Below are 26626 nucleotides of genomic sequence, written 5' to 3'. Positions count from 1 at the left end.
GCGTTTCGTCTGGAACTTCCGCAGGCCTGGAAGATCCATAATGTGTTTCACAGGTCCTTGTTGAAGAAATATGTGGAACCTGCAGAACCATCTCCTTTGCCTCCTCCTCCTGTTTTGGTTGATGGTAATCTGGAGTTTCAGATCTCTAGAATTCTCCACTCACGTGTTCTTACGGGATTTCCTTCAGTACCTCGTGCATTGGAGGGGATACGTTCCCGGGGAAAGAATGTGGGTTCCGGCTAACGATGTTAATGCAAGCCGCCTTGTGATTGCCTTTCACAGGGCACACCCGAATAAAGTTTGGCCTGGGTGTCTGGAGGCCACCCGTAGAGGGGGGGTACTGTTACACCCTGCCCTGTGGGAGGAGATCTGTCAGAGTTGCTGCACGTGACTCGATCTGACAGTTTGTTTTGTTGTCGGTTTAAACAGAATTCCACCTCCTCCAAGGTGTTGTTCTTTAGGTAATTGATGAGGCTATTTATTTCTCCCTCTCCCTATAGCCTTTCTGGGTTATAGTTCTGCCTTGTGTTAGCTGTAGAGGTTTGGTGGATCGTCTGCTCCCACACATGTCTAGATAAGTCCTTTTCTCTTTTTTCCTTCTGTGTCTGTTTTTACTAGGCCTCTAGGGTGACGCTAGCTCCTTCGGTTGTTGAAGGAGCTGGGTGTCTATTTCCCTCTTCCCTACAGCTAAGGGTTTGGTTCAGTGTGTTATAGTCTTAGGTACGTGGGCATGTGTATATTTACCATCGAGATATGCACGGGCATAGCAGCTTAGGGAAAGTGTTTTAGGGATTGCTAGGAGGTGACCCCTTTGTTCCCTAGTATTTGGGGCCTAGTCAGACACTTTGACAAAAGAGGCCTGTTTCTTATGGCTACCTTCCTCAGCTACTATTTTGATGCTGCCACCTGCCTGATACCATATCTGATGCCAGGTGCTCCTTCTGCCAGCCACCATCTTCAGCTGGTACTGGTATTGCCTCTCAAATCACCACTCTGTCACTGGGTCACTCTGTAGTCTCCTTATGATGCTGCCGCATCATTACTCTGTTGTCTCCTCATGCTGCTTCCACCTCAACACTATGGCACTGGGCCACTCTGTGGTCTTCGCATGCTACTGCCACTTCACCACTCTGTGGTCTCCTCATGCTGCTGCCACACCACTACTCTGTGGTCTCCTCATGCTGCTGCTACCTCAACACTATGTCACTGGGTCACTCTGTGGTCTCCTTATGCTGCTGCCACATCACTACTCTGTGGTCTCCTCATGCTGCTGCCACCTCAACACTATGTCATTGGGCCAATCTGTGGTCTCCTTATGCTGCTGCCACATCATTACTCTGTGGTCTCCTCATGCTGCTGCCACCTCAACACTATGGCACTGGGCCACTCTGTGGTCTTCTCATGCTACTGCCACCTCACTACTCTGCGGTCTCCTCATGCTGCTGCCACATCACTACTCTGTGGTCTCTTCATGCTGCTGCAACCTCCCCACTATGTCACTGGGCCACTCTGTGGTCTCCTCATGCTGCTGCCACCTCAATACTATGTCACTGGGCCACTTTGTGGTCTCCTTATGTTGCTGCTACATCTCTACTCTGTGGTCTCCTCATGCTGCTGTCACCTCAACACTATGTCACTTGGCCACTCTGTGGTCCCTCATGCTGATACCACTTCACCACTCTGTGATCTCCTCATGCTGCTGCCACCTCACTACTCTGTGGTCTCCTCATGCTGCTGCCACATCACTACTCTGTGGTCTCCTCATGCTGCTGCTACCGCCCCACTAGGTCACTCACCAGTCTGTGGTCTCCTCATGCTGCTGCTGCTACCACCTCAACACTATGTCACTGGGCCACTCTGTGGTCTGCTCATGCTGCTGCCATATCACTACTCTGTGGTCTCCTCATGCTGCTACCACCTCAAAACTATGTCAATGGTCTACTCTGTGGTCACCTCCCTACTCTGTCACTGGGCCACTCTGTGGTCTCCTCGTGCTGTTTCCACATCACTACTCTGTGGTCTCCTCATGCTGCTGCCACCTCACCACTATGTCACTCTGGGGACTTCTCATGCTGTTCACACCCTCCCCACTTCATGACTGGGCCATTATTTTGCCTTTTTGACCTGGTTGACATCATCATCATTTATTTGACCCTTCTTCTAATCTTTCAGAAGGAAGTAAAAATGAGATGCAATACGAATCCTGTCTATGTAGCAGCTGTAAAATCTGTATGACATGGTCCCATCAGAATTGGCTTATGATTTGGTAGCCAAAAGCAGGAGTTGGTACAAAACACTGAAGAAATGCAAATATTCCATTCATGTGTCATCTCTGTTTTGGATCTACTCGTGTATTTTTTGGGCTTTAGCAATACTGATGGATTGCTGACCAAATGCTGACCGAATGAAGGCGGATGCTCAACAGACAGGATATTTCTTTGGGGGTTATTGTTCTGACTGATCAGAGGAAGGGCAAAATAATCAGTGACGTAAACACAAACTTACTGCTGACACCCTCTCCACTCTGTTTAGGGACTCTAATTATATAAGCGTTTAATAGAACAGGTTCTGTAGACATCTATGGGGAATCACCTGATGACAGTGTAAAAGGATTGCACTTCTTCTTGACACTAACATCGATCTGTAAGGCTGAGTTCACACTTTAGTTATTTAGCCACATAACTACCCAAATAAGTGAAGTGTGCAGTGATTCTAAGAGCAACGCATGTTATACCGATTCACAATATTATTTCACTACCACAGCAGACTCCCTATGCATGTTCCTGCAAGGCACACTGTTCTACACCATTATACAGGCTCTCTGCAGCCAGGAAATCGTTGTTTTTTAAAGCGATTCATCACGATCAAATCAAATCGTTTTGGAAAATTTGGCGAACCGACCGAATTGAATTTTTGAGAAACTCGCTCATCTCTAGTCATCAGTATCAGATTTGTGGAGGATGGACCATATGTTGGTCATAAACTAAATTTAAGCAATCACTCTTCACTTGGATTTCTAATCTATGATGTGAAATTAGGTTAGAAACAACTTTCCAATAAACTGAATAATTTTATCCTACGTTATTTTTTTAAACTGTTCATACCTGAGATATCGCTTCTTGTAAGTTCCTAAATCTTTTGAAAAAGAAGTAGTCAGCCTTCAAATATATGAGACATGTTGTTCGGGATGGGTCCACACTTCTTTTGGTTCTGATAAAAGACTCTTCCTACATAGGGATAAAAACACATCTAGGAATAAAATCTATGAAAATATTGAAATGTTGATTTGGTATATCTGTAACTTCTATTGATCAAAAATAAAAACGGAACTTTTTCCGTTTTCTATGCTGTCATGAGATGATTTTCAGGAAAATAATTAACAGCAGAGGACTTAAAAACGGCCATGTCAATGCAATGTTAATATTTTTATTTGTTGCTTTTCAGTGCGGATTTTGAAAATCTGCAACAAAATGCAGTATCTTTTAAATCTTAAAATATTGCAGCATGCCTAGCGACCTTAACCACCATTATTGTTCACTTACAAATCAACATCAACTGTCTCAGACATGATATTGACAAAATGACCACATGGCAGAGATTGAGCACAGGTCTAGGATGTAGAGACCACCTGATGGTTACAACAACAAGTTAGGGCCCTGCAGGCAAGAGCAGAGTATGCAGAAAACCAGAACAGACACAATAACATTAGAATCCTTGAACTCCCAGAGAGAGCTAAGGGTTCAAATATGGAAGTTTTTGCGCAACAGATACTTCAAAATGTTCTCTCCCCATCACTCTCTCTCCTTTTTTTTTTTGTAATTGAAAGGGCACACAGGATCCCCGCAACATCTTTGCCGCCAGATGCTCCACCACACCACTTCATCACGATAATCCTAAATTATACAGACTTGGGCACAATCCTAGCTTTGGAGCAAAAGAAGGGGGACATTAAATATTAACGTGCAAAACTTTCCTTTTATCTGGATTTCTCTTTGGAGGTTCAGAAAAAGAAACAACAGTTTACTCAAGTTCGTACCCAACCTTGTGGGTGAGACATCAAGTATACCATGTTGTATCCCACTAGCCTCCTGGTACAATATGGAGAGAAGGCCTACATTTTTAACACACCAGAGGAGACCTCTGATTTGCTGTATGTCCGCCACCCGCACAGACCACAAAGGACTTCTGTATTTTACACTATGGCAGCCTAACTAATTGCTTACTCTGTATATATGTGACTGCTGTGATCCTTATAGTACATACTGATAAACAGTGGTCCCTCTGTTTAACGTATTAATTGGTTCCGGGACAACCATTGTATGTTGGAACCATTGTAACTTGAGTCCATAACTCTATGCAAAACTGGTAATTGGTTCCAAAGCCCAAAAATGTCATCCCAGAATAAGAAAAAAAAAAAGTTTAAAGAAAAATCAAGACATAAAGCAAGTCCTTAAACACACAGAAAAAGATGCTGGAAACTGTAAATTACTTTCTATGGTGTTACCATGAGCTCTTCAGGATTTTGCCTAGTACATAGATGTACCAGAAAAATAAAATGGAGTCACTGCTCAACTGGTATCCCAAAGAGAAGCTCATCCTGGCACAGACAGGGAAGAGTACAGACTGTTTAGTACCACACTGTACTGTAGAGAGGCTCTACTAGACAACCAATAAAAGTGTTTTACCAGTAAAATGGCCATGTTGATTGATTGGATCTGAGTCTGAGTCATTGCATGTTGAGTCTATTTTCAACTTGCGATGACCGAGAAAAGACCATTGTATGTTATACAATATGAAAATATTGTATCCTGAATCCATTGTATTTTGAGGGATCACTGTATTTCTCTAGGATTTGGTAGATTACTTTCCCTTGCAGGGGATTACCCCTACTTGCCTTTTGGTTTGTTAGATGGTCCTATTCTATACAGGTCCTTCTCAAAAAATTTGCATATTGTGATAAAGTTCATTATTTTCTGTAATGTACTGATAAACATTAGACTTTTCATATATTTTAGATTCATTACACACCAACTAAAGTAGTTCAAGCCTTTTATTGTTTTAATATTGATGATTTTGGTATACAGCTCATGAAAACCCAAATTTCCTATCTAAAACAATTAGCATATTTCATCCGACCAATAAAAGAAAAGTGTTTTTAATACAAAAAAAGTCAACCTTCAAATAATTATGTTCAGTTATGCACTCAATACTTGGTCGGGAATCCTTTTGCAGAAATGACTGCTTCAATGCGGCGTGGCATGGAGGCAATCAGCCTGTGGCACTGCTGAGGTGTTATGGAGGCCCAGGATGCTTCGATAGAGGCCTTAAGCTCATCCAGAGTGTTGGGTCTTGCGTCTCTCAACTTTCTCTTCCCAATATCCCACAGATTCTCTATGGGGTTCAGGTCAGGAGAGTTGGCAGGCCAATTGAGCACAGTAATACCATGGTCAGTAAACCATTTACCAGTGGTTTTGGCACTGTGAGCAGATGCCAGGTCGTGCTGAAAAATGAAATCTTCATCTCCATAAAGCTTTTCAGCAGATGGAAGCATGAAGTGCTCCAAAATCTCCTGATAGCTAGCTGCATTGATAAAACACAGTGGACCAACACCAGCAGCTGACATGGCACCCCAGACCATCACTGACTGTGGGTACTTGACACTGGACTTCAGGCATTTTGGCATTTCCCTCTCCCCAGTCTTCCTCCAGACTCTGGCACCTTGATTTCCGAATGACATGCAAAATTTGCTTTCATCCGAAAAAAGTACTTTGGACCACTGAGCAACAGTCCAGTGCTGCTTCTCTGTAGCCCAGGTCAGGCGCTTCTGCCGCTGTTTCTGGTTCAAAAGTGGCTTGACCTGGGGAATGCGGCACCTGTAGCCCATTTCCTGCACACGCCTGTACACGGTGGCTCTGGATGTTTCTACTCCAGACTCAGTCCACTGCTTCCGCAGGTCCCCCAAGGTCTGGAATCGGTCCTTCTCCACAATCTTCCTCAGGGTCCGGTCACCTCTTCTCGTTGTGCAGCGTTTTCTGCCACACTTTTTCCTTCCCACAGACTTCCCACTGAGGTGCCTTGATACAGCACTATTTGTTCAGAAATGTCTTTCTGTGTCTTACCCTCTTGCTTGAGGGTGTCAATGATGGCCTTCTGGACAGCAGTCAGGTCGGCAGTCTTACCCATGATTTTTTGAGTAATGAACCAGGCTGGGAGTTTTTAAAAGCCTCAGGAATCTTTTGCAGGTGGTTAGATTTAATTAGTTGATTCAGATGATTAGGTTAATAGCTCGTTTAGAGAACCTTTTCATGATATGCTAATTTTTTGCGATGGGAAATTTGGGTTTTCATGAGCTGTATGCCAAAATCATCAATATTAAAACAATAAAAGGCTTGAACTACTTCAGTTGGTGTGTAATGAATCTAAAATATATGAAAGTCTAATGTTTATCAGTACATTACAGAAAATAATGAACTTTATCACAATATGCTAATTTTTTGAGAAGGACCTGTATATACTTAGGAAGAGTGAATTTCTTGATATATGTTTTGTGTCCAATTCGTCAATTTATAAAATAAAAAACATTTGATTCATACAAATTGATTCTACACGAAACAGAGATGCTCCAATTATCCTAAAAAATTGGTGCACTGTATAACACCCTCTCATCTCCAAGGACTAATTATTTATTTAAAAAATGTTCTCTCATTTTGTTAATTTTTTATGAATTTTTGCTCTTTCCCTTATCTCTTCCTAAGTTCTTTAAAGGGAACCTGTCCCCTCTAAAACACATTTTAAACCAACATCATTACCTTACAGAACCCCCAGTGTGTTTCTAATCATGTTTTTCATTCCTCCACTGGTTGTTGTATACTTTTTCCTATCCTCAGAATCAGCTTAAAGTCAAGGGGGCAGCGGCCTCCTTGCTTCAAGTCAAGCTAAGCCCGCCCTTTACCCATCCTCCTTTCACCGTGATTGACATCCTGCTGTGAGGCTGGGATCGTGCAAGTCTCGCGCATGCTTGGTGTGCTCCTTGTCACTGTGCGGTCCCGTCTCCGGCTCCCGCACTACGCTGGCCACTTTCTTCTCTCTGAGCATGCATGCACGATGGAAAGATCTGGTACATGCGCAGAGAGAGGAAAGCAGGTGGTTGAGTGCGAGAGCCGGGATCGCACAGTGACAAGGAGCACACCGCGCATGTGCAAGACTTGCACAATCCCAGCCTCACAGCAGGATGTCAATCACAGAGAAGTGAGGACGGGTAAGGGGCGGGCTTAGCTTGACTTGAAGCAAAGAGGCCGCTGCCCCCTTGACTTCAAGCTAACTCTGAAGATAGCGAAAAAACACAGATTGAAACAGCGTTTTTATAAAGTATACAACAACCAGTGGAGGAATGTAAAACATGATTAGGAACACATTGGGGGCTAGTGTAAGGTAATGATGTTGGTTTAAAATGTGTTTTGGAGGTGACAGGTTCCCTTTAACTCAATGACATCAATAGGAAATAACAGACATACACAGCTATGGGAAAATGCATGTTTGATGGCGTTTAAAAACACACCACGCCATCACATATGCTATGCTTTTTAACTCCTTCAGGACCCTGCCATTTTTCACCTTAAGGACCAGGCCGTTTTTTTGCAAATCTGATGTGTCACTTTATGTGGTAATAACTTTAAAACACTTTTACTTATCCAAGCTATTTTGAGACTGTTTTCTTGTCACAAATTGTAATTCATGACAGTCAAAAGATTTCATTTTTGTTTCATAAAAGAAATACCAAATTTACCAAAAAGGTTTAAAAAAGTCTAAATTTTCCAAATTTTATATTTCTCTACTTTTAAAACAGATAGTGATACCTCCTAAAATAGTTATTTTACATTTCATGTTTGGATCACTTTGTAAATGAAATTTTTTTTTTTTTTTTTTGGAACATTAGAAGGCTTAGGCTACTTTCACACTAGCGTTCGATCGGATCCGTTCTGAACAGATCCGATCATAATAATGCAGACGGAGGCTCCGTTCAGAACGGATCCGTCTGCATTATTTTAGCATATAACAGCTAAGTGTGAAAATAGCCTCGTACGGATCCGTCCAGACTTTCAATGTAAAGTCAATGGGGGACGGATCCGCCTGAAGATTGAGCCATATTGTGGCATCTTCAAACGGATCCGTCCCCATTGACTTACATTGTAAGTCTGAACGGATCCGCTCGCCTCCGCACGGCCAGGCGGAGGCGAGCGGAGCGGAGGCTGAACGCCGCCAGACTGATGCAGTCTGAGCGGATCCGCTCCATTCAGACTGCATCAGGGCTGGACGGCTGCGTTCGGGTCCGCTCGTGAGCCCCTTCAAACGGAGCTCACGAGCGGACCGACGAACGCTAGTGTGAAAGTAGCCTTAGAAGTTTAGAAGCAAATCTTAACATTTTGAAGAAAATTTCCAAAACCCAATTTTTAAAGGACCAGTTCAGGTCTGAAGTCACTTTGTGGGGCTTACATAATAGAAACCGCCCAATTGGCCCATTTTAGAAACTACACCCCTCAAGGTATTCACAACTGATTTTACAAACTTTGTTAACCCTTTAGTTGCTCCACAAGAAATAAAGGAAAATGTAGATGAAATTTCAGAATTTCACTTTTTTGGCAGATTTTCCATTTTAATCATTTTTTTCCAGTAAAAAAACGCAAGGATTAAAGCCAAGCAAAACTCAATATTTATTACTCTAAGGCTACTTTCACACTAGCGTTCAGGTGTCCGCTTGTGAGTTCCGTTTGAAGGGGCTCACAAGCGGCCCCCAACGCATCCGTCCAGCTATAATGCATTCTGAGTGGACGCGGATCCGCTCAGAATGCATCAGTCTGGCAGCGTTTAGCCTCCGCACCGCTTAGCATGCGGACACCTGAACGCTGCTTGCAGCGTTCAGGTGTCCACCTGGCCGTGCGGAGGCGTGCGGATCCGTCCAGACTTACAATGTAAGTCAATGGGGACGGATCCGTTTGAAGATGACACACTATGGCTCAATCTTCAAACGGATCCGTCCCCCATTAACTTTCAATGTAAAAGTTTGGACGGATCCGTTCAGGCTACTTTCACACTTAGAATTTTTTTTACAATATAATGCAGACGGATCCGTTCTGAATGGAGCCACCGTCTGCATTATATGAGCGGATCCGTCTCAGACGGATCCGCTCTGAACGCTAGTGTGAAAGTAGCCTAATTCTGTAGTTTACAGAAACACCCCATATGTGGTCGTAAACTGCTGTACACGCACACAGCAGGGCACAGAAGGAAAAGAACACCATTTTGTTTTTGGGGGGCAGATTTCACTAGGATAATTTTAAGTTGCCATGTTACATTTGAAGACCCCCTGATGCACCCCTAGAGTAGAAACTTCAAAAAAGTGACCCCATTTTGGAAACTATAGGATAAAGTTGCAATTTTGTTTGGGGTTGTCTCACCTCCCTAGTTGCTGGCTGCCTCGCTGCTCTCAGGGCCAATCTTCCCTGCTTGTTGGGGCGGAGCTGAAGTCTCCGATGCAAAGCAAGGCAAGCCTGGAAGGGAGCAAGTAACCCCTCCTCTTGTCTGTATGTGCGCTCGCTCTCGAGCCTGTCAGAGGAGATTCAGCCTCAGGGAGAACTGCACAGCTGTAGAGCAGATCGTGACATCCAATGGTAAGTTGCTTTTCTCGATCTGTTCTGTGTGATGTGTAAAAGTTCCTCCTCTTGTCATCAACACAGTTTACTAGGAGATTATGTTTCAGCTTCTGGAAGAGCAGCAGAACAGCAGAGCAGATCGTGACATCCAATGGTAAGCTGCTTGTCATCATCTGTTCTGTGTGCTGTGTAAAAGTTCCCCCTATGTAGTTTTATGTCCTTTATACTTAGATGTATTGGCCCCCTCCTCCATTAGTCATGTCTGTATTATGCTTCCCCCCTCCCCCACTGATCATGTCGTTATTATGCTCTCCCATCCCCCTCCATTATTCATGTCTGTATTATGCTCTCCCCCTCCCCCACTGATCATGTCATTATTATGCTCTCCCACCCCCCTCCATTATTCCTAAGAGTATTAGCCTCCCCCCACCCCACTGATCAAGTCATTATTATGCTCTCCCATGCGTAGCGAATGCCCTGTAACTGTAATAATCATCCCTGAGAGGTGGCCGGGGCCAAGAGTAAATGCGCATGCGCCATTGTCTGTGCGGGCTCGCTCCCGTGAAACCCGGCCACTTCGGCAGCCGGAGAGGAGCAGAAGACTCGGTGGTAACAGCGCTTGTGCGGCCACCACTACTAACATAGTAGAGGTGGCCGTAACCCCTAGAGACCAGCATGTAAAATCAGGGTATAAATATGTCAATAACAGGATTTACATCCTGTTTAGATAATATAAATATATTGAAGAAATGCTTATTGGAGGGGAAGGATAGACTGAAAGGGGATTATGAAGGTGAGATAACCCCTTTAAGTCATGTCTACCAGTGCTGTACATGTGCGGCGCGGGTCCTTGAGGGGTTACTATTGGGGCAGACAGTGTTTAACTGCACACACAATGTATTGTTACGACCGAACGTCCATTTGGATATCTTCTCTATCAACTTTCGATGTTCTTTTCTGAGCCTACCATGTTGATCACGGTTATCGGCGAATCAGGGTTCCACGCCGGAGAGGGAGCGTGAGAAAGAGAGACCACATCCAAGGGAGATAAATGGATGAAATTTAATTTTGATCGAGCGGAAATATGGGAAAAGTTATTAAAGCAGAAGGATTGAATAAAAGGGCCAATTAAAGACGAATTTTAGGCTTGTGCACACATACTGCTCCGCCATGTTGGCGAAATGCTGCCTCCTGCTAAGACGTTCCATATCAGCTGGTGGTGCTGGTTGTTGTGGCGTGCTGACGAAGCTTTTCCACATTTCAACCATGCTAACCCTGCCTTCTGAGGTGCTGGCGGTGCCCCAGTTGCGTTGGCGACCTCTTCCCCCTCATCTGCTTTTGCCTTGTGCGTCCACTGTGCCCCCACTGTCAGGTGGGAATGCCACCAGCAGTGCATCTACCAGTGTACGCTTGTACTCGCGCATCTTACAATTACGCTCCAGCAACGGAATTAAGGATGGTACGTTGTCCTTGTAACGGGGATCCAGCAGCGTGGCCACCCAGTAATCAGCACAAGTTAGAATGTGGGCAACTCAGTGGTCATTGCGGCATGTAATCGCTCATGTGTTCCAGGCTGCCCAGAGGCAACAAAAAGCTGTCCTCTGTGCGAGGTGTATCGTCTGTGTCCTCTGTATCCCCCCAGCCAAGCACCAGTGATGGCCATGAGCTGGTCTGGGTGCCACCCTGCTGTGAACAAGGTTCCTCCTCTTCCATCTCCTCCTCCTCATCCTCCACATCATCATCCTCCAGAACTGTGCCCTGGCCGGACAATAGTGTACCTGGGTTTTGTGGGTGCAGGAACCCACCCTCTGAGCCACTTGTGAATGACTGGCCGGAAACCCTACGAAATGATCCCTCTTCCTGCTCCTCCTCCTATGCCACATCCTCTTCCATCATAACCAGCAGCGTTTTTTCAAGGAGGCATAGAAGTGGGATGGTAACGCTGAGAACGGCGTTATCGGCACTGGCCATGTTGGTGGAGTACTCGAAACAGCGCAGCAAGGAACACAGGTCTCGCATGGAGGCCCAGTCATTGGTGGTGAAGTGGTGCTGTTCTGCAGAGCGACTCACACGTGCGTGCTGCAGCTGAAACTCCACTATTGCCTGCTGCTGCGCGTACAGTCTGGCTGTCATGCCCTGCTCAGGATATGTGCGGAGGTCTGCCAGGTTAGCAGCACGTGTGTAGTCTTTTGTTTTTGTTTTGGAGTTGAGCTGTATCCGCCTCCCTTCAGGTGCACTGGGTGCGGTCGTTGGTTTGAGTTTAAATTACGCCCACTCCCAGTGTCCTGTGCGGGTTATAGCTTCTGTCTTGCTCAGAGGAAGGAAGGAAGGATGGATTTGCTGTTCCTGCACAGTACAAGATAAGTTGGTTTTGTTTTTCTTGTGATTGTCTGTCTAGGCTGTTAGAGAGACGCCTTCCCCCTCCAGGTCCTGAGGGAGCAGGCTGCCTCTTTCCCCCTTTCACCATCTTAGGGATTTTAGGGAATCTTCAGCCTAGGCACGGGGACACGCTAATTCCCACCTTCAGGGTCTGAACGTGGGCATAGAAGTCTAGGGAGAGCTGGTAGGGATTTGTCAGGAGGTGACCTTTATCCCCAGCTTCTTGCCTAGACACTTGTTTGGTTATATTCTGTGTATCTTGTATCCTGTCCAGCGTGACACTGGCCAGCATGTGCAAGTTGGAGTTCCACCTTGTGGGCACATTGCATATGAGGCGGTGAGCGGGAAGGCCGAAGTTATGCTGCAGCTCTGACAGGCAAGCAGTAGCAGGGTGAGAACGCCGAAAGCACGCACAGACGGCCCGCACTTTATGCAGCAGCTCTGACCTATCGGGGTAATTTTTAAGGAATCTCTGCACCACCAAATTCAGCACATGCGCCTGGCAAGGGATGTGCATCAAATCGGCTAGTCCCAGAGCTGCTACAAGATTTTGCCCATTATCGCACACCACCAGGCCGGGCTTGAGGCTCACTGGCACCAACCACTCATCGGTCTGTTGTTCAAGGCCCGTCCATAGCTCCTGCGCGGTGTGGGGTTTGTCCCCCAAACAGATACGTTTCAAAACTGCCTGCTGTCGTTTACCCCTGGCTGTGCTGAAGTTGGTGGTGAAGGTGTTAAGCTGACCGGATGAGGAGCCGGTAGAGGTTGAGAAAGCGGAGTAGGAGGAGGAAGCAACAGGAGGCATACTAAAGCGCCCTGCAATCCTCGGTGGTGAAAGGACATGCGCCAAACTGGCCCAGCCACCACTGCATTTACCCAGTGTGCGGTTAGGGAAATAGAACGTCCCTGACCGTGCTTACTGGTCCACGTATTTGTAGTGAGGTGCACCTTGCCACAGATGGCGTTGTGCAGTGCACAACTGATTTTGTCCCCCACTTAGTTGGGCAGGGAAGGGATGGCTTGCCTGGAAAAGTAGTGGCGGCTGGGCACGACGTACTGTGGGACAGCCACCGCCATAAGGCCTTTAAAACTATCTGTCTCCACCAGATCGCAGGTGGGTAGGGGGGTACTTCCTCTTCCGCTTTAGTGTTTGGGAGATGGAGAGCTAAACGCTTCCGTGGGACATTGTGGAGATGCTTGGTGACCTAGATGGCGGTGTTGCTGGCAGATCCTCTGTTTGCAGGGTGGCAGGTGGCTCTGTCACTCCAGAGCTGGATAAAGAGGCCGAGACTGCAGTAGAAGAGGAAGCAGGAGGTTTTTGAGGTGTCTACTCCACTGCAGCTCGTGCTTTGCACTTAGATGCCTGGTCATGCAAGTTGTGCTCAGGTTCAGAACGTTTATGCCTCACTTCAGGCTCTGATTGCGCAGCATGCAAACCACTCGTGTCTTGTTGTCAGCACATTGTCTGAAGAACTGCCACGCCAGGGAACTCCTTGGAGCTGGCTTTGGTGTTCTCGGTCCCTTGCTGCGGTGGGCAGTAGCAAGCGTACTGTCTAGGGGATGGCTGCTCCGCTTTTGCACCATGCTCCCTCTTCTGCTGTGCTGGTGGTGCTGTGTGACCACCGCCTCTTCCTCCGAACTACACAGGTCACTCGCATGACCATGATTCCATGTGGGGTCGAGGACCTCATCGTCCTCCACATAATCTTCCACCCAGTCTTCACCCCTGCCCTCCTTGTCGGTCTGCACACTGCAGAAAGCCACAGCAGTTGGCACCTGTGTTTCGTCATTATCCGAGGCGTGCTGCGCTGGTCCTTCATGTACTCATCCTGAAACATAGGTATTTTCACTGTCACAAATGCAACAAAAGCCACAAATGTATTTATTATCTTGCCCAAAATGGGTGTTTTAAGAATACACAATCACAGCCATGCCATTAGTAGGCATGGCTGTGATGGCTTCTAAGATGACTCGGCAGCCATTAACTCCCCAAACACTGAACCAGAACCCAAACTTTTACTGAAAAGTTCGGGTTCGGGTCCAGTGTCCAAAAATCCTAAAGTTCGGTACGAACCCGAACTTTACAGTTCGAGTTCGCTCAACCCTACTCACGATTATGAAGCAACTGCTGTCTGTCACCACCTCTGGGGGAGTTGAAGACCCTCTCTTTGCCCACGACTCTAAATGCTTTAGTTGATGTGTCATGTACTTGAACAAAATAGCGTGATGCATTAGATATATTTCATGTTTTAATTATTTTGGTTGGAAAGATCATTTAAATGTTCCAGGATGCAGATTTTACATTTTCTGGCGGGGACCATATGTAGCATTTGTGACTTTTTACACACAGATCATATATATTACATAGATATTCTGAATTACAATTGATGTATGATTTTATAGGGAAGGTAAATTTTCCTTCCGAATCATGAAAAAAATTACCAATGTGTGTGAACTAGCAGACCCTACCTAGGTGTGAACCGCAATTTATAAAAACCCTTCTGTTTCAACCACATGACAGATCTATTGGGACTTTTACTAGGAGGGGTGAGAATGAGAGGGTATTACCAATTGAAGGTGGGCGTCTGTACCCAACAGCCCTTCTTCAAAATATGATACATAATATCATTGTCCATCAATATGGGAAGTTATTTGTGTATGATATTTTTTATTTGTTGAAATTGGTTACTAAAACTACCACGGGCCTCATTTCACCAATCTTCTTTATTTTTTCTTGTAAAAACTCAGTTTGTGACTCGGATCGTGACAGTTGCCAATTCTGATATCCAGCTTTTGTAATCTCCTAATGGTATTACTGGCCTCTACATCATTAGGGCTCATTCACGCGAATGTGTGCTGCCCGTTGCCGTATTGCAGCCAGCATTTGCGGACCTGCAATACACAGGCACCATTCCATGTGCATTCCGCATCACGGATGGGTCCGTAAATCCAGAGATGCGGAACGGAAGCACGGAACGGAACACTACAGAAGCACTACGGAATGTTTTTCCTGGGGTTCCGTTCCATGCCTCCAGACCGCAAAAAGATAGAACATCTTTTTGTAGAACGGACGGATCGCGGACCCATTTAAGTTAATGGGTCCGCGATCCCAATGCGGTTGGGCCACGGTCAGTGCCAATGCATTGCGGACCATGATTAGCTGCAGTTTCTCTTAGCTCAAATTAACTCACCCACAGGTATTGCTTTAATTGTATGTTGTGGGTGGAAACTGAAGCATGGAGGACTGGGTTACCTGTTGTCGGCTTGTGAAAGATGGTGGTCATAATTTTCTCACCCACCCTACCCATTAATTTAATATTTAAAAACGTGATACCAGTAGGATGGTAATAGTGGGTGAAATGCAAATTAAATTTATTGTTATTTGAATATTCTACAAACACATCTGCCTGCCACACCAAATGCATAGAAAATTGCCTAAAGTGAGCCAGCTAGGAAGCTGGCTTACATTCAGGCCTCTTGCACACTAACGTAAGGGCTCAGTGGCCATGCTGCGGGCCACATACAGTGGTTTCGCAATACACGGGTCACCAGCCATGTGCATTCCACATCACGGATGCGGACCCATTCACTTGAATGGGTCCGCAAATCCGGAGATGTGGTGCAGAAGCGTTCTCTTTTTGCGGAACGGACGGATCACATACCCCATTCAAATGAATGAGTCTGCGATCCGTATGCACCTGCCCCATTGTCAGTGCCTGTGAATTTCAGACTGCAATTTGCGGTACGCAGCATGGGCATTGTCACGGCTGGCGGTGGGGGAAACCCCCAGCCGTGCGGTGCCAGGAGATGGTAGGGTTACCCCTTGGCCGGGACCACAGAGTTAGGGAGCAGGTCACCTCCTATTGCGTCCCTAACGCTGACCCTGTCTCCTATCTGTATGAGCCGACCTTGGTGGTAGGAGGACTCATACGCCGGAACCTTAAAGTCCCTACGAGCCCTCAAGTCGGCCCTGTACTAGGGGACAGAGTGAGACGACCTGCTCCTCCTAGGCACGGGGGAGCAGGAGTCTCAACGGCCAAGCAACACAGGGGAATACAATAACAGACTTATAGCAGTGACAGGCAAATGGGACCAACACATCACTCACCTGCCACAGACAACAAACCCTGGATCCCATGTGCAGGTGCTGCAGTTTAGACACCAACGAACACAGCACACACCAGACATCCCACAGGAACCCAGGACCACAAGCTGCACTAACATAAAAAAACCCACACACACCTAAATAACACCGTGAAACATAGAAATTCCCGTCAGAGGTTTTATGACCAGAAGGATGGTCCCCACTGGTAGATGGTGGAAACAGGAGGCTGCTCCAGCCAGCATGGCTGAGAGCAACCTACTGAACCAAGCCAGGAACTGAGGCTTTATAGGCCAAGTGGCCCCACCCACTGTTCAGACACACCCAGTGACTCACAGACACACTGGGAAGGGAATTAACCCTTCCTACACCACAGAAGGGAAAACACCAACTTAAAGGGGAATAGCACACACACTCACTCACCTGTCACCGCTGGCAACGGCATGCGTGGCAACCGTGTCTTGCAGAACAACCAGCAGGCAGAGACCCTGCCACCACATGCACAACACCAGACGTTGCCGTGGACAACCGCAGGTGAAGGGAGGTGTCCAAGTGCATACAACCAACACAACCTCGTGCACAACAAACAGACCAGGAAGTGCACACAAACACAGACGAAGGACGTGCACACCAAAACACGTTGCCAAGGGCAACCGCACGCATGCGTGTTATCCGCGGCAACCGCACCTGAGGCAAACCACTAAGTGCCCCCAGCTGCGGTTGTCACAACACCAAAACCGCGGGTAACTGCATGCGGCTCCCAAGGAGTCACGACCAAGACCCAGGGTCGTGACAGGCATGGAGCCCTTACATTCATGGGCAAGAGGCCTTACAGTGTAGAAGCGGCTCTGGATGTGCCAAAGTTATGTAGAGGCCAGCATAACTAGGGCGATCCACCGCCAGCTATAGGGCTTATTTAGACCACTGTATGCCATACCATGTCCTCACTCCACTGCCTATTAGTCCAATTGCATAGAGCATCTCTGCTATCCTTTAGGAAGCCTGGCAGCCTATGAAGGTTATAACCGTCTGTCCATCCATCCCCCAATCCTTTCACATACTGTACCAGTCAGTAGTGGCTTTATCTACCTTGGGTGCATGAAGTATGGGTGTTCAGCCACATACAAATAATCTGCAACCTTGGAATTCAAAACTCTCAAAGACACTCTCCATTAACAGTTGTTTAGTTTTTTGTTGTATAGTGTGTATGGCAAGCGCCCAACTGTATAGGGAGGGTGCTCAGGGACTGATGGTCCTCCCCCTCCCCCTTTTACCCTTAGGGGCATTTAGGGAGTCTGGCCCTGTCACGGTAATGGTTAAGTAGGTTGCAGATTAGGGCCATTAAGGGTTAATTCACTGGGGATCCTCCTTAGACAGGATGGGGGTGGTGCAGGAAATCCTGAAGGTCACATACTGTATATGTAGTGTCCCACTAGGTATGGGTGGGCACTACACATGGGTCAATTGGTGTGCGCGTTACTCCTACTCACAAGGAACAGAAATGTCATATTTAATTCTGCATTTAATGTATGTTTTAATGTGTTGTTATATGCAATGTACCCCTGTCTAATGCAGCGGCAGGCCTAGTTGGGTGTAATTAGACATCCCAGACACTAGAGGGAGATAGGGAGCCCCTAGTATAAATGTCCAGGCCCAGACAGGGGGAGGGAGTGCAGAGTCAGGAGTCTGAGAAGACAGAGGTTAAGAAACCTGCTCCTGACATGCAGCTGGATAGCCCTGGCTGCTAGTGATGTCCAGAAGGCTGTTGAGAAGCTCCAGCCTGCCTGAGAACAAGAGAGCCTAAGTTAGCTCTGAAGATACCCCAGTTGCAGGATCCAACCTCCTGGGAGAAAACCAACAGTTACCCACCTGATAGGAGGAGGCGACCCAGGGTAAGCAAAGTGACCCTGATAGGCAGAGGAACTTAGGAATCATAGCAAGCAGTATAATACCTGAGGAAGGAAGTAACCAAGGATATAAGCCACCCTTTTAGGCATCCGGGCCTTGGGAGATATAAAGCCAGAGCAGGAGTTCTGTAAAGGACAGTGTACAGTGATTCTAGGAAAAGTACAACCTGCTGCTGAGTGCTTGTGGAATTTACCCTCAGCGTATCTTGCATGACTATTGCCTGCCATATTTGTGAATAAGCCCCTTTTGTGGAACTGTAATACAGAGACTATACTACTCCCTGCTGTACAAAGTTGGATTGTCCAGTAAAGTTTACGTTTGGTTCACTGCATACTTGTGTACCTTCATCTTTCCAACCACCAACCGGCGTGCCACCGGCCAAGGGCACTGGCGTCACGAATACCACAGGGACCTTGCCCCAGGCACACAAAATACCTGTAACATCCAGGGCACCTCACACACCATCAGGCCTGGTCCCTATCTACAGAGCGTGCCCCAGAGGAACTGTGTCTACCTCTCCTTCACTGCCACGCGCCTGCCCAGGGTTCTTCAAATATAGTGAGTACCCTCGATTGCCCATAACTGTGACCTCACTTCGTCTATACCCTGCAGGTCTGGCGTGTTGCATATACCTCTGTTCTGGTCACTTCCTTTTGCAAGTGGAAGCAGATTGGTATGGTATGTACCCCTTTGCTCTATTCACACCAAGATGCCGCGGGAGGTGCTGCCCTTAAGGAAGCCTACTGGCGAGTTTTATGAGGGTGAGGGTTAGCTGCGCTCAGTTTGGAGCAGCCTCAGCTCTCCCCCAACATCCTCCTCCCCTGTGCCTGCATTTGTGCCGAGTGTGGAGCTGCCACAGCATGCGTGCAGCTTCAGCGGGGGGCCGGCGGTCTGTTCAGCTTACCCGCCCCGCTGCCCAACTTGGTCATAATCCCCCAGCTGCCCGCTTCCCCCAGGATGTCTAGAGCAGAGTGGGCGACATTTTTCCTGCTCAGCCTCAAAGTTTCACGGCACTGTGCCATGGCTCCGCCCCTCCCCTGCAGCGCTTCTGGTATGTGGGTGTTGGGCAGCGCATGCCAGGCAGGATTGTTAGACATAAGGGGGGGGGGGGGGGTTGCGAGACAGCTCCTCACTCCCTGAAGAAATCCACACCCCCTCCATTATAATCTATTGTGCCCCCCTGCTAATGTAGGGCAGCATTAGGGGGTCACCACAGCCCCCACTGCTTCAGGCAGGGACCCTTCAGTGCACATGGTGCAAGCTGGAGCGCTGTGCCTGGCCCAGCCCTTCCTTCCCCTGCAGTGCTTACAGGGCGCTCTTAATGGGCGCCGCTTGTCAGACGAGTTCGTTTGTTACTCTGAGGCCCTGGAAGAGCTATTCGTGTCCCCCCCCCCCCCCCGTTACTGCCGCCCCCGCTTCTGTGATCAGTGTCCCTCTAGTACTGTGAGGTGATTGGGGTCTCTGGAGCCTGTTATGGCACCGCCCCTTCCCCCTTTTTTCTCGTCATGCCTGATTGCAGTGCACCGCGCCTATAGGCTTGCTTGCCTCGAAGAGGTGTTCCTGCTGTCCCTGCTTCTGCAATCAGTACCCCTTCAGTACCATTGGGGCTCTCTGGGTCTCATTTGGAGCCCATCGAGTTGCGATCGAAAACTGTAAGAGGCTGGTGCCTGACCATCAATCCAGGGTTCTTAGCCTGGTCACTGCAGCGGCTCACCAGGATGGATTTCCTGTACCCACTCTTTTGGCGGTGCCGTCCCTTCCTACGACTAGTGAGTACTAATGCTCTGGGGGATGGGGAGTGGGAGGTCTTGTACAGATTTAGAATCATTACTATGGGCACTTTTAGATACGGGCTCCCCCGCCCCTCCAGTCGAGCTGGTAGCTCCGTGGTACTGCAATAGCTTCATGGGTAGCATTCCTGGTTTTAAAACTCCTTTGGTTTCGGTTAGGCTACTTTCACACTTGTGGCAGAGTGATCCGGCAACCAGTTCCGTCGCCGGAACTGCCTGCCGGATCCGACAAAACGTATGCCAACTGATGGCGTTTGTAAGACTGATCAGGATCCTGATCAGTCTTAAAAATGCCTGATCATTTAGAAAAATGCATTGAAATGCCGGATCAGTCTTTCTGGTGTCATCAGGCAAAACGGATCCTGTATTTATTTTTTTTCACCTTTTTTTGGGGTCTGCATTTTGAATGCCAGATCTGGCACTAATACATTCCTATGGAAAAAAAGGCATTCAGGCAAGTCTTCAGATTTTTGGGCCGGAGATAAAACCGTAGAAATTTGTTTCCTAATTTGCAGATTGGATATGACAATGCAGGCAGCAGAGCTACAGTTTCTCTTGATAATGAGAAAGCTTTTGATTCAGTGGAATGGGATTTTATGTGGCAAACCTTGAAATAACTAGTAGTGTTGATCGAGCACCAAAGTTCTCGGGTGCTCTGGCCGAACACATCAGGATGCTCGGGGTGCTCTACCGAGCACCCAAGTATAATGAAAGTCAATGGGAGAACCCGAGCATTAAACCAGGCATCCTCTGCTCAGAAGAGAGGAAGGTGCCTGGGTTACAGGAAAAGGTCAGAAATAGATGGAAACATCACCAAAATGGTTTGAGAACAGCATGAGGAGGATTTCTGGATTCATCTTGGACTCCCAGTTCGCTGCAGGGAACCATGTTGTCCGAGCAGTACACCACTTTTGCAAACTGACAATAATACGCACAAAACCGGAAAAAAAAATTTTTGAGGAAAAATTGTTAAACATTCTTTCCTGTATATTTACTTGTATGTAAAGTGCAAGTGCTACCAAAAATTACAAGGAAGAGGTACTCCGATACAACCTGTATATCACATAATGGAGGGCCTCATTCACATTGTGGTACAATAGTTCAGGTAGTGGGACTCCTACACCCATAAATAATATGCACTAAGTGAATGGGCTGCCAAAAATGACAATGAACCGGCACTCCAAAACACCCTTTGTTGCACATAAAGGAGGGCATCATACACACCCTTGAAAAATTATGATTGATGGCCTACTGGTGACCCTCAAAAACATTTGGAGCAAGGGCCTGCTGATCTGACCATCTAAAACATTAGGGCGAGGGCCTGCTGCCGCATTGGTGACTCTAGATAACCTCTGGGCGATTGCACGTCCCTGTGACGACGTCGATCCAATTAGATGTCTGCCCTATTAACTTTCGATGTTCTTTTCTGTGCCTACCATGGTGATCACGGGTAACGGGGAATTATGGTTCGATGCCGGAGAGGGAGCCTGAGAAAGGGATACCACATCCAAGGGAGGACAATGGCTGAAATCTGATTGACTGTTGTTACATTGCCCCTTTTTTTTCCCTAATTGCGACCCACCCAGAGAGGGTGGGTAAAGTTATTAAAGCACAAGCATCCAAGGAAGGCAGCAGGCACGCGGCAATTACCGACTCCCGACTTGGGGAGGTAGTGACGATAAATGACAAGAGGCCCTGTTATTGGAATAGCTACACTTTCCGTTAACGAGGATCTATTGGAGGGCAAGTCTGGTGCCAGCAGCCAACTTGCTCCCGGCCTCCACAACGTTAACCCAGTGTGCCATCATGGTGAGGATTGTGTTGACCAGACTCTTGGCTACTGAGACTGGACTTGTAGATGAGGGCCTGCTGACACTTTGTTGACTCTAGATAACTTCTAGGCGATTGCACGTCCGTGACTGCAACAATCCATATGGATGTCTGCTCTATCTACTTTGGAGCAATTTTTCAACAAGGACCTTCTGGTATTGCACAGTTTTGCTCGCCCTCTCCACCTGAGGAATGAGAGATAAGAAGTTCTCTTTGTAGGGGGGGGGGGGGGGGGTCGAGAAGGGTAAACAGTAATCCGTGTTGTCTAAAATGCGTATAATGCGTGGGTCACGGGAAAGGCAGCCTAACATGAAGTCAGCCATGTGCCAGAGTACCAACAGGCAATACTTCGCTGTCCTCATCAGGAGGATCACTCTCAATCTCCTCATCCTCTTCCTCCTCTTCTGCCCACCCACGCTGAATAGATGGAATTAAGCTTCCATGGGTACTACCCTCTGTAGCGAAGGCAACCATCTCCTGCTCTTCCTCCTTCTCTTCATTGTCCAATTCACGGTGAGAAGACGGACGTAGTGGTCTGGCTATCACCCTGTATAATGTCTTCTTCCCCCATTTCCACATGTAAAGCGTCGTCCTTAATTGTAAGCAGCGAGCGTTTGAGTAGATACATAAATGGGATGGTTACGCTGATAATAGCGTTATCGCCGCTCAGCATCTGTGTTGATTACTCAAAGTTTCTTAAAACTTCACAGAGGTCAGACATCTATGCCCACTCCTCGCTTCTGATTAGCGGAAGCTGACTGAAAAGGCGACCACCATGTTGCAGCTGGTATTCCACTACTGCCCTCTGCTGCTCACAAAGCCTGGCCAAAATGTGGAACGTCGCACAACAGCCGGTGAGCTGGCAAGTTAAAGCGATGCTGCAGTGTTGACAGACCGGCTGAAGCTGTAGATGACTTGCGGAAATGTGCACACACGCAGCGCACCTTCACCAGTAGCCCAGGCAAATTGGGGTAGGTTTTGAGAAACCGCTGAACCACTAAGTTTAAGACGTGGGCTAGGCATGGGATGTGTGTGAGCTTGCCAAACTCCAAAGCCACCACCAAATTATGGCCATTATCACACACAACCATGCCTGGTTGTAGGTTGAGTGGCGAGAGCCACAGCTTAGTATGGTCTCTGATCCCCTGCAACAGCTCTGCGGCGGTGTGCTTTTTGTCCCCTAAGCATATCAGCTTCAACACGGCCTGTTGATGCTTCCCCACTGCAGTGCTACACTGCTTCCAGCTACCGGCTGATGGCTGATTGGTGCTGCACGCAGATAATTTGGAGGAGGTGGAGGAGGTTGGAGCCACTAAAATAGGTGTCGGCGGAAACCCTGATGGAATTAGGGCCTGCAATCCTTGGCGTCGGTAGCACCTGTGCCATCCCAGGGTACGACTCTCTCTCCCGGCCTCCACAATGTTCACCCAGTGTGCCGTCAGGGAAATGTAGCATCCCTGGCCAAATGCATTTGTCCATGTGTCCGTGGTTAAGTGAACCTTCCCAGTAACTGCGTTGGTCAGGGCACGTGTAACGTTTCGGGACACATGGTGGTGTAATGCTGGAACGGCACACCTTGAAAATTAGTGGCGGCTGGGGACAGAGTACTGCGGGATGGCCGCCAACATCAGGCTGCGGAAGGCCTCAGTGTCCACAAGCTTAAATGGCAACATTTCCAGGGCCAGTAATTTTGAAAGGTGTGCATTTAGTGCTATGGCCTGTGGGTGGCTGGGTATTTGCAATTGCGTTCAAATGCCTGGGGTAATGACATTTGGATGCTGCGCTGGGACAGGGAAGTGGATGTGGTCACTGATGGTGCTTTCGAGGCATCCTCGCCTGCGCTTTCGACAGGCAATTGGTCAGCATGCACCATAAGGGAAGCGGAGGCAGGGGTTGACCCGTAGACAAAGATTGTGGACCCAGGCAATAATCCCACTTATTACGGTGCTTGAATGCCATGTGGTGGATCATGCTGGTGGTGGCGAGGTTGCTAGTATTCACGCCCCGCTCATTTTGGTGTGACACAGGTTGAAAACTACTATTCATTTGTCATCCGCACTTTCCTCAAAAAAGCTCCATATTGTGGAACACCTACCCCTTAGTAAGGGAGATTTCCGCAAGAGGGTGCTCTGTGGAACAGTTGTGGGCCTGTGTGGTGTGCCCCGCCTTCTCCCTTTTGCCACCCCACTGCCTCTTCCAGGCTATTGCGGTGCTGCAGATCCCTCCCCCTCTTTACTGCTGTACTCGCTTGGCTTTCCACCTTCCCAGGTTAGGTCAGCGACCTCATCGTCCACCACCTCTTCTTCCACTTCCTCACTTCCTCAAAAGTCTAGTAACAGCAATCTGAAGATAAAACCAATCACAGGCAACCTGTAGCCAGCTGGTTGCCTGTTTAAATAGGCTGTGCTCCTGGGTCATGTGACGTGGCCAGTGTCACATGACTCGTGAGGTTAGTGCATCCAGTGAGCGCACACTACCTTTGATTGGTTGGTGCTCTCTCCCCTGGATACCCAACATGTCCCCTAATAACCGGATACTGGCGTTGCTGCAGAGAAGGGCACATGATAGATGACGGCTGCATCTAAATGTAGCTTTCACCAGCAATTATCAGAAAGGTTTGGTCTGTCTTTATTTGGATACAATCTCTTGGCAGAAGTATGAAAACTTTTAGTACTAACCTTTGCCTTCCAGTTAAATTTCTCAAAAAATTCATATTTCTTCAAGGCCAGATCAAAAGATTTAACATCTTTCATAAGAGAGTAGTCTGAAAACAGAAAACAGATTTTTATGAAAATTTTATATAAATAATTTGTAAAAATCTCCTAAACTGTGTTGTATGAAAATACACAAGTTGATAAAAAAAACTGATTCCTCTAATATTTTTCATTCATCATTCTTTGACCACAGAGGAAAAAATATGGTGCAAGATCTTATCATTTGAGTACCTGCATTTGCTTCTGTGCTTTTTGATCTTGGTTCTGTTGATATTAGATTTGATTCACATCCTGAACCTGAGCATAGGTTAAGGTAATTTTTCAAAACAAGCTCTCATATGTGTGATAATTAGGCTTGAGGGAATCTACCTTCGGATCATAGATCCGAAGTAAATTAATTCAAATACTTTGATTTTAATGCAGTATCCATACAGCATTAAAATATATTGGCTCCGTGGAGCCAAAGTTCTTCTTGCTCGAAGTTACGAGAGACTTCGGTTAATTTTGCATTTTTCTATGCATATCTGCATATTGAAAAACTATTTAAAATGGCAATCCAAACTGGGCTTTGGTAACAAGGTAAATTACGGAAAAAATATACAAAACGTTCTAGAGATACATCCTGCATCCTGGACCTACCTGACTGAGACTACCTTGGTGCTGGGTAGGTGGGCACAGATGTGTTTTGGTCAAAATATGTTGGCTAAGGGCTGTTTCACACAAGCGGATGCCGTGCGTGGCATCCGCTCCGTGAAAGAGTGCCAAGACCCGATGCAGACTGCAGAGGCACGGAGCATTAACATGACTGATAATGCTCCGTGCCTCTCTGTGATCTCTTTACTACAAAATCACAGTGACAACTTTATCTCACTGTGATTTCGTAGTAAAGAGATCACAGAGGCGCGGAGCATTATCAGTCATGTTACTGCTCCGTGCCTCTGCAGACTGCATCGGGTCTTGGCACTCTTTCACGGAGCGGATTTTGGTAACAAGGTACCAGCCAGTACTAAATGCTGTATCCACCAGCATTAGTTAAAACAGAGATGCTGGCAGATTAATCCCCCATATGCCACGATCAAAGCTGCATATAGGGGGCAGAGAGAGGAGGCACTCTGCAAATAGCGGTTGGCAGAGGCAGGGAATGTTGACTGATCGGAGGCAAACTGATGCATTCTGAGCGGATCCTTTTCCATTCAGAATGCATTAGGGCAAAACGTATCCGTTTGGACCTCTTTTGAGAACCCTGAATGGATCTCACAAACAGAAAGCCAAAACACTGGTGTGAAAGTAGCCTAAAACGTATCTTTTAATAATCACAATTAAAGAAACTCAAACAATGAGCTCGTCTTCACCCCAAATCTAAAAAAAAATTCAATAGATCAAAAAGAAAAAAAGAGAAAAAAGCCCCAAAACAAAAATAGAAAAAATATCAGAGCGTGGTGGGATTTAGGCAGAAGGGATCCTGTCCCTCTGATGGTTCTAACTATTGCCTAAACCCAAAGATACACCCTGATGGTGGATATACTCTGGTCCCGAACCTATTCCTACCTCTCCTTAGTATTACCCAAAGACGATCCCAATGCGTTCCCCCTCATGTTATAAACGCCAATTACTCACACGTGTGTAGCTTCATATGTAAGTAAGAGAATCAAGGTCCACTTACTGTGGGGTAGTAATAATATTTTTCTATTTTTCATTTTTTTTTCTTTTTGATCTATTGATATATTTGCTGTTAACCCTTGCTGCATTGGAGGCAAAAAATAGATTAAAATGGAAAATGTGCCAAAAAAAGTGAAATTTTGAAATTTCACCTCCATTTTGCTTTCATTCTTGTGAAACATGTAAAGCTTGTAAGATTAGTTTTGAATGATTTAAGGGGTTATAGTTTCTAAAAGGTCAGGAATAACACAAAACTTAAAAAAAAGTTAGCAAACAAATACAAATGGTCACACTGACCACACCTAACTCAAGGTTTCATCCACAATGGCTAATTTCAAGGGCATGTGGGTGAAATCCTAGGTAACAAGCATTTATAGGAATTGATTAGCTGGCGGTATAAAAGAGCGAAACGCTAATTCATCGGGTAATCTCATCATTCATGTGGTCACAGTTTAAACAGCATCTGCTGCCAGAAAACAACGAGTCAGTATGAGGAAAAGAGATGGCATTAGCAATTGTTCCTCCCCATATTGTAGATGCAGCGGTTTCTTCCCCTGACGAGAAAGAACACTTTCTTCCTGAAAATCGCCTGCT

General features: G+C 46.8%; 1 protein-coding gene across 2 annotated transcripts in view; it reads right to left on the bottom strand.

The window, feature by feature from the left end:
- Positions 1–26626, bottom strand: part of LOC122919690 (disintegrin and metalloproteinase domain-containing protein 10-like) — a 293071-nt gene that overhangs the window by 241625 nt on the left and 24820 nt on the right. The window contains exons 5-6 of one of the 2 annotated variants that reach the window (XM_044268875.1): positions 24338–24423; positions 3105–3227 (exon numbers count right to left, since the gene is read on the bottom strand). In XM_044268875.1, coding sequence (XP_044124810.1) covers positions 3105–3227; positions 24338–24423 — 209 coding nt within the window. The remainder of the gene's footprint in view (positions 1–3104; positions 3228–24337; positions 24424–26626) is intronic. The other variant, XM_044268879.1, reaches the window with a different exon arrangement.

This window comes from Bufo gargarizans, chromosome 1, assembly GCF_014858855.1.
Source record: "Bufo gargarizans isolate SCDJY-AF-19 chromosome 1, ASM1485885v1, whole genome shotgun sequence".
Taxonomy (NCBI): domain Eukaryota; kingdom Metazoa; phylum Chordata; class Amphibia; order Anura; family Bufonidae; genus Bufo; species Bufo gargarizans.
Note: the sequence above shows the minus strand (reverse complement) of the source record. Positions and strands in the feature narration are given on the sequence as shown.